Source organism: Poecilia latipinna, unplaced genomic scaffold (genome assembly GCF_001443285.1).
Source record: "Poecilia latipinna isolate Pla-1442-1.1 unplaced genomic scaffold, P_latipinna-1.0 Scaffold111, whole genome shotgun sequence".
In the NCBI taxonomy this organism is placed as follows: domain Eukaryota; kingdom Metazoa; phylum Chordata; class Actinopteri; order Cyprinodontiformes; family Poeciliidae; genus Poecilia; species Poecilia latipinna.
In genome coordinates this window covers 110,279-128,296 of record NW_015112727.1, presented here as the reverse complement: position 1 = coordinate 128,296, position 18,018 = coordinate 110,279, and the positions used below count along the sequence as shown (strand labels likewise).

The window sequence follows — 18,018 nt, the reverse complement described above, 5'->3', positions numbered from 1 at the left end:
TGCATCTATATTATCTATGATTGTCAACAATTTTCTAAACTACTTTAGTAATTAACTGTAGGTCTTTAATTAAAAATGTAAACCTTTTCAAAGTCATGATTTATTTAATCTGTCAGCTGTACTCATCAGTGGGCGGGTCTAACACTACAGTGGACAATGTGATTGGTCTGCAGATAAACTGCTGTGCAGGTCAACCAATCAGATGTTTGGCTCCGTCTGATGAGACAGACTGTCACTTTTGATGATTTCCTGATGGACCATATCAGAAAATATGAAATAAATAAATAAAATGGTAAGTTTAACACATAATAAATTACAGCTTAAATAATAGTTTACATATTCATATAAAAATATATCAATATGTTTATTTTTTCCATATTTATTCAGTTTAATATAAAACTGAATAAAACGGTTCAGTAATTAACTTTAAATTACAAAAATAAATATTTTTATAAATAAAAAAATACATTTGTATTTTATACATTTTGTAAATCTTTATTTATCAATGTTTTTTTTAAATAAATGCTTGGCATTTAAGTTAGAAAAGTACACGCTTTGCAGTATTTATATATGTAGTTTTTTTGCAAGACATCCTCTTGCAGCTGTTATTTATTTTATGAAATGGGGAGAAGTCAATATCAGTTTAAGAAGTACTGATCAATACATGGACAGAAAATATTAGATTCTCTAAACACAATTGATGCTATTTTACAGAATCTAAGTTTACAGCAGAATAACTAACCCCAGATTTGACCAACAGAGATTTTGCTTCAGTCCTGGGTGTTTCTGCTTCCTGCCGCCCTCCCAGGTCATTCTGCCCTGGGCGTAAAGCCCCGTCGCTGCGGAATCAGAGGCTGACGTTTTGTGTGATGCAGACAGGAGGCGAGCTGCATCACAGCCGGATCGACTGCAGACCATTCGAAACAAGAATTGTTTTACAATGTCAGCGTTCTTTAGAGGAACTGAAATACAGATGAAATATTCTTGTTTTGTGTTACACACAGCTGCCCTTGTGTGATTTCTTTAAATCCATATCAGAGCAGGAGTTGTCCACAGAACGAGCCCCGAGGAGGCTGGCTGTGCGAGCCAGACTCACAATGGGGCTGTGAGTGACAGCTCTGCTGCACTGCAGTGATCCCTCCGTCTCTCCAGCCCGCCGCGCCACCCTGCTTCTGCCAGAAATCTCTCCCTACACGGAGATTATCTTCGCCTTGCTGCCCCATCCATTAGTATCTATTGAACATTGGTTGCAAATTAATAACCCACAGCTTTTTTTTCTTTTTCTTTTTTTTTTTTTTTTGAGGGGACGGGGGTTGGGTTGATGATGATGATGATGATGATGATGCCGGAGCTGCTTCTTTGTTGTCTCCTGTCGCATGCTCGGCGGTGTTTAACCGCTACCGGTGCAGCTCACTCGGACGAATCATTAATATTGCATTGATTGTTGTTCGATTACTGAAGTTGTTTATTGATCTGAATTCACATTTACATCAATTTATGACGCACGCACAGAGATTAAGGAAGGAAGGAAGGAAGAGGACTGGAAAACCGAAAGGCTTGCTGGTTTGCGTAAAGTCAAAGTGCAGATCTCTCCCTGTGCGATTCTGCCCTCTGTCTGCAGCATTTAAAGTGGAACTGCAGATCTCCTCGCAGGCTAATAAAGCAGAACTAGTTTGAACTGGATCAGAACTAGTTTTCTATTGATGAGGCTGCATCTTTCTCTCCGCCTCTTTCTCTTCTCCCTCCTCCTCTCCTCCTCTCCCTCCTCCTCCTCAGTGAGCAGCAGGAGGAAGAGGAGGAGAAGGCTCAGGCAGACATCCTGCAGAAATCCTCATACCGTTGACTCAGCGTGAACATTTTCTCCTCTAAAAAATACCTAAGAAGATGTTCTTTTTTTCTTTTTTTTTTCCATTAGATCGGTACATCATCTACAGCAGATTCGACCGGCTGCAGGACGCTCTGAGCATGCTCAGTGGTGCCTGCCCGGTTAGAGTGGAGCTTTTATGTGCTGCCAGTAATGTAGCAACACGAGGCTAGTGTGCATGATGGATGGGAAGGTTGTAAACACTCCTAGTGATGACACAAAAACCAGGCAATAAATGTTACATTTAATTTCATAACTGTAATTTTTGCCACTCACTCCAGCTGTATGCCTTGATTGCAGGGAGAAAGAAATATTCCCTTTCCCCTTAAAATCGACTTTATTCTTTGAGATTAAAGTCGGTTTTTGATGTCAAACCAAAACGTTTAAATCAGCAAATATCCTGCCAGTTATTCACAGCAGGGAAAGTAAGTTTTGGACACATCTGTTTACATGTAATTCGCCCCACATGTCTGTTATAATCCAGGTAATCCATGCATACACAGGAATGGAAAAATAATCCTTCAGTTACCTGGAATAACAAGGGAAGATATTAAATAAGTTTTGAATGTAAGTTTTTTCAATACTTGGTAGGAAAGTTTGTGCTGATAGCTTTAAGACATCTCCTGTTTGGAAGAACTAGTTTTACAAATGACTCAGGTGAGCTCCTGACCCATTTTGACCCACAGTTTGCCTTCATATCTTGAAGGTTTTGGAAGCGTCTTCTATAAACTCTGATCTTAGATCTCTGATGGATTCAAGCCGTCTGATCAGTGCTTTTCTCCTGAAGAGAAAATATTAAGAATTCATGGATTTTTTTGAATTTTTTTTTCCTTCTTTTTTTTTTTACCATATTTGTAGCAATAAGTTAAAAATATAAATCCTACAATGCGTGCCGTGGCTTGTCGTGCGACAGCCGTACTTTGGGCTTGTTTGAGTCCCTGTTAGTCGCGAGTCGGAAGATGAAGTTGGGATGCCACTGATTCAGCCGACATTTAGGTGACGTATTTCACAGGAAGTTACAGAGATCTGATGCAAAAGCTTAGCAGGTTGTGAATCATTTAAGCTCAAGCAAAGTGGGGGTCTCTGCTAACGATATATTTGGGTTTCCTCAGCCGACTGATTTCAGGATGACAGAAAAACTTTATGTTAGAAGTGGAAGTTGTGGGGATTTTCAGAGGAGCGTTGTGAATTACACTCAGCATAGGATGTTTTCCAAACTTCTTTAATGAAAAAACTCAGAGAAAACTCTCAGCTGCTTTCTTTTAGTGTAAACATAGACATCCGAATTAAGGAGTTTTATATGACCATCGTCTCAAACCCGTTAAAAAAATAAACTGCTTTACTTTTTGCAGATGATGTAGTTCTGTTCACAGCTGGGATGAGAGTCTGCTGTCTTTGGCTCAAGGCGAGGAACGTAAGTATCTCTGCATCTTGTTCAGGAGGAATGGCAGAATGGAGGAGATCGGTGGACCATTTGGACTCTTGTTGGCTGTAATTTGTCACTACTCCAGTCTGTTGTGATGAAGGAAAGTTGAGATAAAAATGGAAGTTGTCTATTTACCGGCCTGTCTAGGTTCTAACCCTCATGTGGTCATGATGTTCTGGATCAAGACCGACAAAAACTAGTTTCCTCTGAAAGTTGGGGTGAGAGTAGAGCTGCTGCTCCTCTGTTGATGTGGCTCAAATATCAGACCAGAAAATCTCCTGGCCGGTCTCACTTAGAGGAGACCGAGGAAGACCCAGAAGTCTTTGGAGGGACTTTACTCTCCTTATGGCCCATTGAATCCCCCATGAAGGGTGTGGCTGGTTAGAAGTAAATCTGGGCCTCTCTTCTGCATCCGTTACCTCAGCAACCCAATCTCAGATTAGTGGAAAACAACCAGTGGGATAGATGGACACCAAAATGTGTATGAATTAGCAGAGCAGCTGTGTGAAAGCCAAAAGAACTGAATAATGATGCTGGTAAGATGAGTGGATGTAGTTGGGGAAGCTGCTGAAGGAACCAAACACACACAGCGTCTCCACTCAGGACGGCTGTAGAGGTTGATGGTTTTATTAAACAGAGATTTAAAACCGCTTCAGAGTTTGAGTGTGTGCATGCCTGTGCGTAAGCCCTGTAATAGACTGCTGTCCTGTTCAGAGTGTACCAAGAAAATATGTTTTGGCTGTTTTCCATCTTTCTTGCGACAATGCCTCATAGTGTTAATTAATTTATCCATTTATTCGCCACATCTACAAGGAAAACACATCTGAGGGTTGAAAATGTGAAAAGTTGAGCAGGTTGGTTGTGCTCACGAAGAACGACGACGATGTGTGATGGTATTTCCCTTATAGCCTCGTCGTCTTGATTGAAGTGCAGAGGAAAATACAAAGCTGACATTCTGCAACCAGTGGCAATCCCATATCTTAGATCTGCCCTTCGAGATGTCAGCGCCCCCCACAGAGCGGGTTTTTATCAAAGATGCCCCTGGCGTGTGGGAACGGACAAAATAAATGGCTGCCTGCGGCTCAGTTGTGAACATACTGTTTAAACTGGAGGGCAGAGCCGGCCCAAGGTGTGTGAGAGTTGTTTAGGGAGAGAGCACCGGACGGATGCAAGAGTCACAGCTTTAACACTAAAGTGATAATCTATATTTGGTGACACAGTTCAGGATCATCACCCGGTTGTGGTGTACACTCATAGTTTCTTTCATTTATCAGTTTTTTATAACTTGGGCTGGAAGGAAATGTAAAAAATAAAAATAAAAAACTTAATTGGGGTGCAGCTGATTGTTTTTTTTATTGTCGTTTAGCTTTCAGACCGCCCCCTGACGCTTTGACGCCCTGGGGAAGTGCCTTAAACTTGGTCTTACTTAAATAATTAGTTGAAATCTAAATAATGATGCCCTTAAAGCGCTTTCTAATGACCATTTCTGCAGTTATATTGTGAGCTTAACAACTCGGTTTGTCCCGCTCAGCGACTCTGCCTGGGTTTCCCTGGGATTTGCTGTGAGAAGCTCTGCAACAGAACAATGAGTGGACGCCTCTGTGGTTCGGTGAGAGCCGTCCTGAACTGAGATGAAGGGTGGATTAAAAGGGACTGGAAGTATTGAGAATTTTGCTCCGGAGACTTTCTGACAGCTGGTTGTCGATGCAGTCAGATTCTCCAGGAGAATATGAAAGAGAAGTTGGACTGGGGGAAGAAGTTACCGAGTTTAAACCCCCACCTGCCCCGGCAGGTTGGAGCTGCCTCAACAGGAGCAGCAGAGGAGCCTGCCAGGTCACTGCAGGCTCCTCACCGGGGCTCCTCGGCGTTTCCCTGCCTGTGTCTGTATACAGAGTCTCGCCCTGGCTGCTTTCGGAGCCAGCTTCCACACACCAGGAAGCAAGAGAGTGGCGCAGTGCTGCGACACAGCTGCCCGCCTGCCTGGACTCGGAGCGCCTCCTGCTGGTGCAGATAAGAGCCTAACAGCCGTGATGGATTGTGTTTTCTGTTTTCCTTTTCCTCCTGGTGGTAATCACGGCTGTAAATAATATTTTTTTTTTTAAAAGATGTTTGTATGTGTGTCTAGGAAGACATGAGGTAAGCAGAACCAGCGTTAAGTTTACTTTTGTTGCCTCACAGGACAAATAAACCCAGATCTAAAGAGGCGCCAGGGTTCAGAACGTTCTAAAACATTTTTTTTATTTGTTTGGCGGAATGGCAAAAGAAATCCTCAACTTTCTTCACATTGTTCCTTTGACTTATTTTTCATGTTACAACCACAAACGTCAATGCAATTAACTAGAGTTATGTGGTACTAACATGAAGTGGGTCATAATTATAAATTAGAAATGTGTGACATTCAAATGTTTGGAACCATCTCTACCCCGATACCCCTAAATAAAACCCAGTGTGAGCGTTTCTGTTTCCTCTTCCTTAGTTATTGTAACGTCTTCTGGTCGAGAAGAAGTTAATCCTGGATATAAAACTATGTTCCCACACAAACATCAACGTGGCTCTCAAAGCTGCAGTTATTTATATTGCTTGTACCTTTTTCCTTCCTCTCAACTTTCTATTAAGATGCTTGAAAAAAAGCACTCTGATTCTAAAAGGTGTCAGCGACCGTCTTCTCCAGGTTTGAGTAGGCCACAACTTTTTCCTGAGATCACATTTTGTATCGATAGTTTGGAATATTCAGACCTTCAGAGAAACATTTTGGGTTTGTCCTGATTAATTAACAGGAATAAAGTCTTAAAACGCATCATTCTGTGTGTGATGACTAATTGCAGTGAATTTACTTTTATCCTCATGTATTAATGAATAACTGAAATTTGGTGATGCTTACTGCAGGAAATACTTGATGAACAGCAAAAAGCTTTTGGTTTATTTCACCATATAATCATACTTTTTGTTGGTTTTAAGCATTTGCTGCACCACAGCTGCTTCCTTTTCCAGTGGCACTAACATAAATTGTTGCGTTTATTCATGAAAGCAGTCACAAATCTATATTTTCTCTCTTTTATTACAGGTCAGCCCTCGCCTCCCACAAGAAGACAAAGAAAAAGGAGCAAAGACGGTTGTTTGGTGAATTTATTTATAGGTACAACATTAACACTGTAAGTGGAGCCTCTCGTGACTTGCAAAGTACATTGTTAATGAAACGGTAAGATGGTTTTCTGTTCCCTGCTGCAGTTCTCTTCATCCCCTCCTCCGCCTCCCTGCTGACGCCGCAGCTCATCCGATCCCGCCCGCCTCATCACTTTTTCCTGCAGACGCCTCGAAATCGGGGCCGAGCGCCGCAGACGTACGCCGAAGCGCGTTCACACCGTTTACACACACCAACCTTTACCACGTGAAACGAAAGTGCTATAAATTCATGCTACAGTGCTGTGCTAAACCAAGACCTACGAGTGTTCTTGCTAAAAGTACCTTCACAGAAACAAAAACGTCTCCACGGCTGACCGTGGAGGAAACAGAACTTTCCTTTGTAAGTGACCCATCCGCTCCCACAGGCTCTGAGTCGGCTAATTACAATTATTTAAATTACAGTCAGATTGTTCTCGTTGTCTTAAATTACTATGTCAAACTGCCATTATTGTGAGCAGTTAAATAAACTCTGATGCTACAGTTCGAAGTGTAAACAGTGACCTCATACAACACAATCATATACAGATGCATCCTACTGCGTCTACGTTTTACAGTCAGTTACTAGAAAGTAGAAAAAACGTGTTTATGCTTCGACGAGGGAAATTCAGAGATGTGGGGATTCGCAAACGTTGCTGTCAGCGTCTTAAATGAGGCAAAAAACAAACAAAGAAACAATGACGCCCCCTGTGGTGGAAATCAGAGCTGCATCCAAATGAGATGAAAACAAATCATATAAAGTGCCTGTCGTTCAGAGAAGTTCAGATGGGAGTTTCTGTACACGTGTAGAGGTTGGAGACGGATCGTTGTCAGCGCGGCTCAGCGCAGCGTGGTGGTGGGCATGCAGTCGCACAGAGCCCTCCTCTCGGCCCGCAGCACCAGAGTCTCCGTCTGCAACAGGAAGCAGTCCAGTGTGAGAGACGTCAGATATCCGATTTGCCTTCAGACGACATCTGTGAGATGCCTTAATACGATTGTTTGGATGGTGACTGCCCAAAGAAAAACAGTTCTGGTGAGAAGTTTCCATAAACTCATTATCTGAATTAGTCTTCGTCCTAATTTGGACATTTTAATAATGCGATTCCAATTTTCCAGCAGTGGATTGATTATTAATCTGCAAAGGTGCAACATTAAAAAGCCAAGAATAATGGATATTTTCTGATTTGAGTTCTAACAACTAAGTAGGGATGAGCAATATGGACTTTAAGTTTTATCACATTTTGTAGTATTGTGATAACAAAAGTGACAATAAGATCTAGTTATTGCTTCCCTTTTAATTACCGTATTTTTCACACTATATATAAGTGCGCACCTTCAATGAATGACCTATTTTAAAACTTTATCCATATATAAGGCGCACAGAATAGACGCTACAGTTAGGGTTGCCACCCGTATTGAACCTATGTTGTGATTTGTTCCGTACTCTACAAATGTGGATGTGTAATAATAAAGAAGAGGTCCCAGAGTAATTTATATAGTAGGCTGCCCCAGTCATTGTTTCACTCACGGTGTTGGTGTTGTGATATTGTGCCCAACTGCTTTCTGGGTAACACCGACACGCTGCCGCTGCAGTCTCTGTCTCTCTTCCCCCCCGGCTTTAAATGTATAGGGGCTGGTCCCTTGGTAACCCTAGTCGAAGCACCCCGGATGAATGTCTAAAGCCACTTTGTTGACATAAAGAATGTCAACAAAACACTCCGACTCCGGTCAGCGAGGAGAGCCTTCTGCACCGGGGCGTGGCCGGACGATGGTCACCCTTCTCCGTTCGCACACAGCATGTTCGTGGAGAATGTGGTGCTAAATGACCTGCAGACGACCTGATTATAGACGGTCGGTAGGTAGACAGGTCAGTCAAACTTTATTAACAAACCAGCGTTCTGACAGCTATCCCAGCATGCACCGCGCGTTTCTTCTACGGGCGAAAATGAAGTCGGCAGCTGCTTACCGTAGTTGCTAGACCTGCTGTGGCTCAATATTGGTCCATATATAAGGCGCACCGGATTATAAGGCGCACTGTCGGCTTTTGAGGAAATTGAAGGTTTTTAGGTGGGCCTGTGCGAAAAATACGGTAACTACATGGTTGTGACTGCATGACACAACAAATATAGCACCACAAGCACAAATCCTGCTCTTGAAAAACATGATTAATACGGTTCTTTATGACACCAGATGGATAAAAAAGTGTGACTTAAATCACTAAACGGCACATTCTAACTGCATTTGATCATAATTTCAAATTTATTGGTATTTTTTGGTGCTTTCATTGAACAAACAATGGAGAAAATAGTAAAAAAAAAATAACAAAATTAACTAATATGGACAGTTTTTTTAAGCATAATTAATTGTATGAGAATGATAAATCAAAATTATCAAGAAATTCATCTCAATAAAAGATAAATGATATGAAAGTCAGGTTGGACTCATCAAACTCAAGAGGGAAGAGTGATCATTTAGTTGGGCTTTTAATGACTTGATATGTCGTCTAGTTTCAGTATTTGCTGCATTAAATATATTCTAACAATCTCAGACATGAAGCTTTAAATGTTTGTTTTCTACTCACTGAAAAGTGGCAGCAGCTCCACTGGTTGTACCTATGTTATAATGTCTCATTCATTTATTTTAAAGATCAATATTATCTCTCTTGTAGCTGACATGAAGCACACCTTTATTATTATTATTTTTTTTGTCAAACGTAAATGTTTTGGATCATCTGAGTAGACACAAAAAGCCACTTTTAAATAATGATTTCATTTATTAAGAGAGAGGAAAAAAAGCTCCCCAATCCAAACTGGCCTTTTGTGAAAATATAATTGCCTTCCTTGTGTTAATTAACTGTGAACAGACACAGTTTTGGTTAAACCTGTCAACACCCAGATCTGACAGGTAAAACCAAGTAATCACTTAGAACTCATCTGACAACATGAAGCAGGCTTAAAGGATCTCAAAAATTTGTGAACCAAAGTAAATTAAATTTGCAATTATGATATTAAAATCAGCTTGACGAGCAAAAGCACGATAAATCTTTAAGACGAAAAACCGTTTTTGTGCCTTATTTTGATTCATAAACTGACCCTATAAACTCTTCAGACCGTTGTTAAAATGTAAAACTTTCAGCAGGAATTCAGTCAAGCGCTCTACTTACAACACCCACAAGGTAAAGCAAAAAGATTTACAAAAAGATGATGTTCATGCTGTAATATTCTGAGCGGATTAAAAGTTCCCCTGACCCTGGCATCAAGGTTAAAAGCCGTCTTCTTCAGATCTTGCAGCGCCCTCTGCATGAACTCAAAGGCATGGCAGTCAACGCATGGACGACCTGCAAGCACAAAGTGTTAAGAAATGGAACAAGTTTAGCTTTTTTTTTATTATTATTATTATTTATTTATCTACATCAACAGGCGTAAGTAATGTTAGTACAGAATAAGGTCAGCAGGTCCAATATGAGACAAAGCAGTGATCTAATAAACTGCAACAAGAGGCAAATTTAACGGAAAATGGACACAAATTTTAAATTGTACTGAATAAAACTGGTTCGAAAATATTGGTTAGTTGTCACTAAAAGTGTTCAGCCTTTGTCTTGAATTCAGTTTCCATCTTCACGCGGAGTTACAATTGTATGTTTGTTTGTTTTTTTGTCATCTTTGGTTTTATTTTTAAACCCTCGGGAGACAAAATGATCGCATTCATTACAAAGAATGACCCATAATTTACACTGTCCGTGGGATGCGGAATCATTAGCGGGTGAAAAACATCACGAAGGCAGACATATTTCCACCTCTTTCAGCGTTTCACGTTTTATTTAATTTTTTTTTTAATCCACCTACTTTCGGCAGGGATCACGGTCCCCGTCTCCTGATCCGCCTCAGCGGCTCCGACACAGACGAGCTGGACCGCCAGCAGAACCAGCGCTACCTGCACATATGATCCACTGGACGCCATGGCGAAGGTCCGGTCAGCCTCCTGTTATTTATAGATTACAGGGTGGAAGGAAAAAAAAATCATTTCAGATGAAAAAGCTACGGAGAGCGTAATAAAAAAAAAAGGCCGCCAGTAAATTAAATCACAAAAATATTACGGGCTTTGTTGATCAAATTTTACGCGTTCAGTTCGCAGAACACCGCCTTTATAAATGCGCTATATACAGAATTATTGCGGCTTACTCCGGAGTTTTTATATTGAATTACCTTCAATGAGCCGAGGATGCTTTTTTTTTTACCCACTTGATCAGCCTTAAAATGCCTACCGAGCAATGATTTATATAGATCAGCGAAGTGCGCATGCGCCGATGGATACCTGAAAACAGCTTTTGCAGAACAGAGTTAAAACTTCCGGTGGCAGCATTCAAAATAAAGCCTTAGGGGGGAAAAAATAGGGAAATATGTTGTGCATCAGTCAAATCAAATTATACATTTGTGAAATTCTACTTATTCTTATATATTAATTATATACAAATAAAATTATAGCTATATATAATTAATATATCATAATGTATACTATAATTATAACAAATTCTAAATTTAGATAGAATTTGAGTTTTGCTTTTGTGCCTTGTTCTAAAACACTTAGTGATTTATAACTTGAAAGGTGCTATATAAATATATATTGGTATTTTGTTACAAACCGACATAAAATCACAGTATAAAGAAAACTATTCATTGATATATTTTTAAATATTTGCAAAAAAAATATCTAAAATGTGCACAATTATTACGCAAGTTGAAGTTTTCAGAATTCATTTTATTGTTGAACAACTACAGCGGTCTCGGTCAACCCACCTCTCAAACCTGAACATATAAGAAAGTTAAAGTTAGAGTTAGGCTTTTTTAGAACAACATCTATGTGTGCACGATTATTGGGGAACTATTGGTGTGAAGAATTGTTATGCAACTGTATTCAAACTGAAAATGTTCCCATCTCACTTGTTTATCGTCATCCATTAAAGTGAGAATAATAGACATACAACTTTAAATTGACAAACATTTCTGACATTTAAAAAAAAAAATCTGTCGGTTTATTCATTAAAAAAAAAACAATAAACCGACAGACTTCCATTCATGGAGTCTGTCGGTTTCTGTTGACTATCAACTTCATTATTCTTTCATCTTCAAGGCTTGGGCTTTGCAGTCCTCCATATCGTCCTGCATAAAATTTTTTTCTAAAAAAAAAAAAGTGTCTTCTAAAAACTGGCAGCAGTTTTTGGGAGTTGATTTTGAGTCCATCTTCAACCTGAAAAGGCCCAACTAGCTCATCTTTTGTAATGCTCGCCCATACCAATACCCCGCCTCCACCATGCTGGTGTCTGACGCGAAGTGGAGCTGCCTAATAATTATGCACACCTTGATATAGGGTGTTGATCTCCTTAGGCCCCGCCTTCCCTCATTAAACAAATACACATCAGCCGATATGTTTATTTTCAGTAAGCATTCAAGTGTATACCGCTTGGAGTTTGCATAAAAATGAAGATATGGTCCAAACTAAAACTTGCCCGCACGCAGTGTACAGTATACTTTTGTATTTCGCTCCCCTTTGTCGAACCACCAAGTTGTGCAAACGTAGAATTCAAAAAGCCAATTAAAACTGACCTTTTAAAACGCAAAGAAAAAGACAGCAGGGATAAACTGCTTTCCTTCCTACTTTTCATAGTTTTGTTTATATACGTCGCCCGGACTGGAGTGGGCGGGGTCCTGACTGCTGTTTTTCTTAGGTAGCCTGTTAAAATGCCCGAACTCAAAACACTTCTTTTTCCAAGATGGCGTCGATGAAGGACAGCGACACCGGCCTGTGGCTTCACAACAAACTAGGATCCACGGACGAGCTGTGGACGCCTCCGAGCATCGCCTCCCTTCTCACCGTGTCAGTAATCGACAATATACGGTTATGTTTTTCGAGCCTGTCGCCGCCGGTGAAGCTCAAACTGCTGCTCGGGATGCTGCATCTTCCCAGGCGGACCGTTGACGAGGTGGGTCGCGGAGCTTCAGTTAACTTACTCTCGACGGCGTAGAAGTGAGGGGCGCAGGTAAAAACCCGTTTATATCCAGGAGAGGAGCTCCGTTCGCAGATGGCTGAACCCAAATCACAACGCGGCGGAGGAGTTTGCTTTCTAATTGAGAGCTAAAGCTAAAACTGTTGTTAACCGCTAACAGGTCGAGCTAACTTTCGAAGCAGCAGACTGATTCTTTATGCAAATCACCGAGGCGTTTCTACCGCCGTTCCCATGTAATATTAAAACAACGCGAACGGCGGGCTGCTCCGTGACCAAATTAGCTACGCAGAAAGTCTGGATTTCTCCGCAGAAACTCTGCAGCTTACGCGGGCAACATTAGCCTGGCGGCTTCCTGCAGACATTGTGGTGGATGAGGGGCAGACGCAGGATCTGGCTGCGCTGGAGGGCGGTACCAAATCCCGGCCCGACATATCAGCTTTCAGCTGCGCAGAATGCAGCTTTAGGTCATCTTGTTAGACACGCAGAAGCCCCGAACCAGAACCTGCTTTTATTAGTTCTTTATGCCTCATTTGTCTAGATGCCAACTCTAGTTGGGTCTACAGTTTAAGACGAGCAAGAAACGATGCTAAAGGTCACAAAGTTAAAAGTAATCACTAAAATAACATTACCAAGCTTTACAATACATTTGAAAAATGAATTTTTAAAACGTAAATAATTTTATCAATAAGTTAAATAAATGAATACCAATATTAATTGGTTAAATGAAATTAAGTTAAGTAGATCGTGGTATTAATGACAATAAATTACATTCACACTCAAATTATTTTGGCTAAACTAGCATTGTTTGTAGGGTTTCATATTTTAATCTGCTTGCAATTTGGAAATCACCTTGTTTATGTTAGAACATTTAATGTTTTAAAGAGTTAAAAAAAAATTCATTGATTCAAATACCTTCGTGACAACCTGCTGATTGCAATTAAAATCTATACTTTGCCAAAAGAAATGTACAACAATGTCTCGTTCCTCAAGCTTAAGAGTTTTTATGTCTTAATGCAATTATTGATTGTGTTTTTGACCAATATTTCCCATTAGTTTGTCAGTTTCTCTGAGGAGGAATATAAAGAAATGAGAGGTGACTCAAGTATTGTCACAGCTCTGTAACAGAGCAGTATTACTTGTCAGAAAGGAAAAATCAATCGACTACACACCAAAAACCATTCTTTATCTTTTAGCATCTTTGACGACTGAAGCATCCATTTGTTGCTCCTCCCCTCCATGTTTGCGTGTTCTTCATCATCTTCTAAACTTTACTTTCTGCACACCAGGACAAGTAGACCAGCATATTTAATCAACATGAAATTAAAATTCTGACAGTTGCCATCAGTAGTGACTTATTATTATAACTTCCTTCTCTTTGAATGCAGCAGCTGTATAGTTTCTGCTGAATCGATCAATATCCACACAGCCCTCATCAAATTCATTCGAAATCGATTTGAATTGAGCCCCAGCTGCGGTAAACAGTCAGCGACTGACCGCTCCCTCCTGTCCCGGCAGATGAAGGAGGCTCTGTCTGAGATAATCCAGCTGGCCACGGTGGATTCAGAGCCCTGGGTGCTGATGGTGGCCGATATCCTCAAGTCCTTCCCGGAGACCGGATCTCTCAACCTGGACTTGGAGGAGCAGAATCCGAATGTGCAGGACATTCTCGGTGAACTCAGGGAGAAAGGTTCGGGAACCGTTTGCCTTCGTTTGACCCAAACTGTTTTAACCAAATGAATGAAGCCGTTTGCTCCCGTCAGTAGTCACAAACACACACCACTCTCTCTCTCTCCAGTGGGCGAGTGCGAGGCATCCGCCATGCTCCCTCTGGAGTGCCAGTACCTGAACAAGAACGCGCTGACCACTCTAGTAGGACCACTCACTCCACCCGTCAAACATTTCCAGCTCAAGAGGAAGCCAAAGAGTGCGACGCTGAGGGCAGAACTGCTTCAGAAATGTACGTCAACCAGGATTTCCCCAAGATCTGACGAGAAATAAAATCTTTGCCCCGTTGTGAAAACGTCTGTAGTAGCGACACGGAAACGTCTTGACGAGTTCAGTTTCTCTTGCAGCAACAGAAACGGCGCAGCAGCTGAAGAAGACAGCTGGAGTGCCTTTTCACGCCAAAGGGAGAGGACTGGTCAAAAAGATTGACACGACAAGTGAGTCATGAAATCACCAACTTCAGTTCGTTTCAGCCTTTTCAAATTCGTTTTTTTTTTTTTACGTTTTGGTTACTAAAGCCTTTCTGTTTGCGTCGCAGCTCCTCTCAAAGGAATCCCCAAGGCCCCGTTTCGCAGCCCCACTGCTCCCAGTTTATTCAGCCCTCCCAGTAACCGCACGCCCATCGCCCCCCCACGGACTCCTCTGCGGAAGGAGAGAGGGGTCAAGGTTGGTAACTCATGACAACGCAGAGCTGCAAAAACTTATTCACACGCAGTCTGGTTCCTCCAGTTTTTGCTGTTTTGTCACTTTTTCTCAGCACTGGATGTTGATTACTTGATTCTGGTATAAAATGATTTTGGGGCTACTCTGTGTTAAAAAAAAATTAAAGTTGTCTTTTCTTTAGCTTTTAGACATTTCAGAGTTGGACATGGTTGGAGCTGGAAGAGAGGCGAAGAGGAGAAGAAAGACTTTGGGTGAGCGTCTTCTCACGTTTCCCCTCCTGTATTAGTTGCAGGCTGTAGATTTCTTCGCGTGTTGATGGGCTGGACGATGTGTTTTCCTGACCACAGAACCAGAAGCTGGAGAAAAAGCAGCCAAAGAGGAGTCGGTGGTGGAGAACACCACACCAGATTACGCTGCTGGCCTCGTCTCTGCTCAGGTATTCCACACACAGATCCGGTTTCCACCGCATAAAACACCTACATCCATCTTTGTCAGCTTTCACTTCTCTAGAATCAAACATCTTTTGTTCTTTTTTTCAGAAACTTGGAGCGCTAAACGAGAATCCCCTGCCCTCTACCAGCTACCTGCCGGCCACGCCCAGCATGGTTCCCTCCTCCTCTTACATTCCCAGCTCCGAGGTGCAGCCAGGTTGGTGAATCGGCTCTCTCCCCCCCCCCCATGTCGCCGACTCCCAGAGTGATTTGTAACAAAAACGTTTTCCAATCCCCCCCCACCCCTCCACAGCCAACGCCGGTGGTTCTGGACGGGACACGCTGCAGGCAGCTCGCCAGCCAGAGGAGTCCACCACAGCAGCGGCCGGCGCCGGCTCCACCTTACCCAACCAGTACAAGCAGCGGACACCCATGTACAACGCCGGCTCCACGGCGAACCCCGCCACGCCCACGTCCCCCAGCACGCCCACCTCCACGCCGGCCAACAACGGGCCGCCAGCGGCCGCAACCGCAAGCCAGCCAGAGACGCCCACCCAGCCCCCCACCACCCCTCAGACCCCTACGCCGACACCAGCACCTACGCCAGCACAACCCCAACCCAAAAAGAACCTCTCACTCACGGTATGGAGAAGGGGTGGGACCCTGGAGGTTTAGAGTCGGAATGATTTAGGAAGACGTGTTGCTGAATCTCTTCTGTTTCCGCTCCTCAGAGAGACCAGATGTACGCTGCTCAGGAGATGTTCAAGACCGCAAACAAGGTCACCAGGCCAGAGAAGGCTCTCATTCTGGGGTTCATGGCTGGATCCAGAGGTAAGACGACCAGCTCCACCTGTCTTTTTAAGACCATTCGCATCAAATATTGCTGAGGCCTTTGAAGATGAGCCTTGGCGCCATAACTGCATCAGCCTTGAGTCATAATTTAATTCCTGAGCTCTTGTACTTCCTGTTCGGGGCTGAATGTGACCCGTTTTCTGTCTGGATGCCCGTACAGAGAACCCGTGCCCAGAGCAGGGGGACATCATCCAGATCAAGCTGAGCGAGCACACGGAGGTTCTGCCCAAAGCCGACGGCACCGGCAGCACGACCATGCTGGTCGACACGGTCTTCGAAATGAACTATTCGACAGGACAGTGGACCCGCCTCAAGAAATACAAACCCATCACCAACACTTCCTGAAGGGACCCAACACGCTCAAAATCCCCACACCCCAAATTTCACACACACACACTTCACACACAAAAAAACAACACATTTATGTACACAAACATTTGGGCCAAATCAAGCTCGAACAGGTTGTCAAGGAGAGAAAGAATCCTCCCTTTTACCAAAATGGAGACCTTCCTTTTTCCTTCCCTCTTTTATTGTTTGTTTTTAAGTCTGCTACAGTTGTTGAACGATGCCGGTTCAGGATGGGCGACGTTACGGCTGGCACCTTTGAGCGCCGAGGCAAAAACGGTCTGTATTCTGTATAAAAAAAATAATTTTCAGCTTCAGCCCTTCAAGATTGAATGTTTTTCACTAAACGGAGACGTCCTCATTGCAGGCGACGCAAAAAAGAAAAAAAAAAACTTCAGGAGGGTAAATGCCTCTCAATATTGTCAAGTTGTGTTAGGAGCCTTCTGGTTGGTGTTAATTATTTTTCAGCCTTTTTCAAAGGAAGAGAAGAAAATAAAGATACAACAGACTCCATGTTGAGAGCATCTTTCATCATTACTTATCCATCGATTCAGTCCAAGTTGTCAAAATGATTTTTTTTTTTTGATCTGGTTCTAAACTGAATCACGTCAGCGGCTCTCCGCAGTGTTGAAGCGTAAAATGACATTTTGTGGTTTTAAGGTTTTTTTTTACACATAATGTGACATCTATCCTGTACAAGTCAACTAGAAAACAAGAGTGAAATAAAATAACCTTCAATCCATTGGTTGCATTAATAGGTACAACTTTAAAACTGGAAGTTTTACTGAAGTGCCTGCTTGAGTTCATACGTAATGAACCATAAAAACAGTTCAGCTGACTCACTGGTGATTTGCACCATGAAGAAAAACTGTGGTGGTGGTGCCATTTTGGAAGTAATTTTAACTTCATATTAAAGTTAAAATTACTTCCAAAACCTTCAGTTTTGATTTAGAGACCTTTGGATTATCCAGATCAATGTTTGATGCTGAAACTGATTTAAAAGGTGCTTTAAGAAATTACTAGAGTAGAAAATGTATGCAGCCAGCTTCTTAAATATTTTTCCTTCTCTGTGATTGAATTTTTTATTTTTTTGGTTGAACTGTACTGTATTCATGTCACATTAAAGGTGGAACAAGTTTTAAATAATTCATCACAGTCTCGTTTCTTTTGCACCACGAACTTTGACGCTTTAGCGGAGTGTCGACCTTTAAGAGACGCTTCCTTATGAAGCAGCTACACATAAATGAGTCATTTTTTTTCTGGATCTGGGGAAACTGAGAAGTTGAAGCATCTTGCCGTGATCAGACGGATCGAGTTAAATGAAGGAGCGAAACCAAAAAGCGAAGCATTCGTTTACCAATCTTTCCCAGGTCTGATTCATAGTTTCGATAGAAAGAACAAGAGCTCTTCTTTTAAAGCAGTCGGCTGTGGTGGCTCAGGAGGAAAAGGATGGATTTATATTAAATCTACAGTCACACAACTCCAGTCAAGGTAACCATCAACTGTTTGTAGTTGAGCTTTATTTAGATTTATATATATAAATTAGTGG

General features: G+C 42.0%; 2 protein-coding genes across 2 annotated transcripts; one reads left to right on the top strand and one right to left on the bottom strand.

Moving 5' to 3' along the window:
• Window positions 1–6,402: 6,402 nt before the first annotated feature.
• On the bottom strand, window positions 6,403–10,767 carry nicol1 (NELL2 interacting cell ontogeny regulator 1). The gene is made up of 4 exons (XM_015027941.1): window positions 10,655–10,767; window positions 10,295–10,430; window positions 9,698–9,786; window positions 6,403–7,361 (listed from the first exon to the last, which is right to left on the bottom strand). Exons 2-4 carry the CDS (start codon window positions 10,407–10,409, stop codon window positions 7,290–7,292), a joined length of 276 nt encoding a protein of 91 aa, XP_014883427.1. The 5' UTR covers window positions 10,410–10,430; window positions 10,655–10,767; the 3' UTR covers window positions 6,403–7,289.
• A 443-nt stretch (window positions 10,768–11,210) lies between these two features.
• Window positions 11,211–16,521, top strand: nelfa (negative elongation factor complex member A). Its single transcript, XM_015027938.1, has 11 exons — window positions 11,211–12,429; window positions 13,969–14,140; window positions 14,249–14,410; window positions 14,526–14,615; window positions 14,717–14,844; window positions 15,023–15,092; window positions 15,189–15,277; window positions 15,381–15,489; window positions 15,586–15,914; window positions 16,004–16,103; window positions 16,285–16,521. The coding sequence occupies exons 1-11, from the start codon at window positions 12,220–12,222 to the stop codon at window positions 16,467–16,469; spliced, it is 1,644 nt and encodes a 547-aa protein (XP_014883424.1). The 5' UTR covers window positions 11,211–12,219; the 3' UTR covers window positions 16,470–16,521.
• The last annotated feature ends 1,497 nt before the right edge of the window (window positions 16,522–18,018 follow it).

Bases quoted from the DNA above. Each gene is read 5' to 3' on its own strand.
- nelfa (XM_015027938.1), top strand. From the start codon at position 12,220: ATGGCGTCGATGAAGGACAGCGACACCGGCCTGTGGCTTCACAACAAA. The intron at 15,278-15,380 runs GTATTCCACACA...TCTTTTTTTCAG, and splicing joins CTGGCCTCGTCTCTGCTCAG to AAACTTGGAGCGCTAAACGA. The intron at 16,104-16,284 runs GTAAGACGACCA...ATGCCCGTACAG, and splicing joins GTTCATGGCTGGATCCAGAG to AGAACCCGTGCCCAGAGCAG.
- nicol1 (XM_015027941.1), bottom strand. From the start codon at position 10,409: ATGGCGTCCAGTGGATCATATGTGCAGGTAGCGCTGGTTCTGCTGGCG. The intron at 9,787-10,294 runs GTAGGTGGATTA...TTGTGCTTGCAG, and splicing joins GACCGTGATCCCTGCCGAAA to GTCGTCCATGCGTTGACTGC. The intron at 7,362-9,697 runs GTCAGGGGAACT...TTCCTGTTGCAG, and splicing joins CTTTTAACCTTGATGCCAGG to ACGGAGACTCTGGTGCTGCG.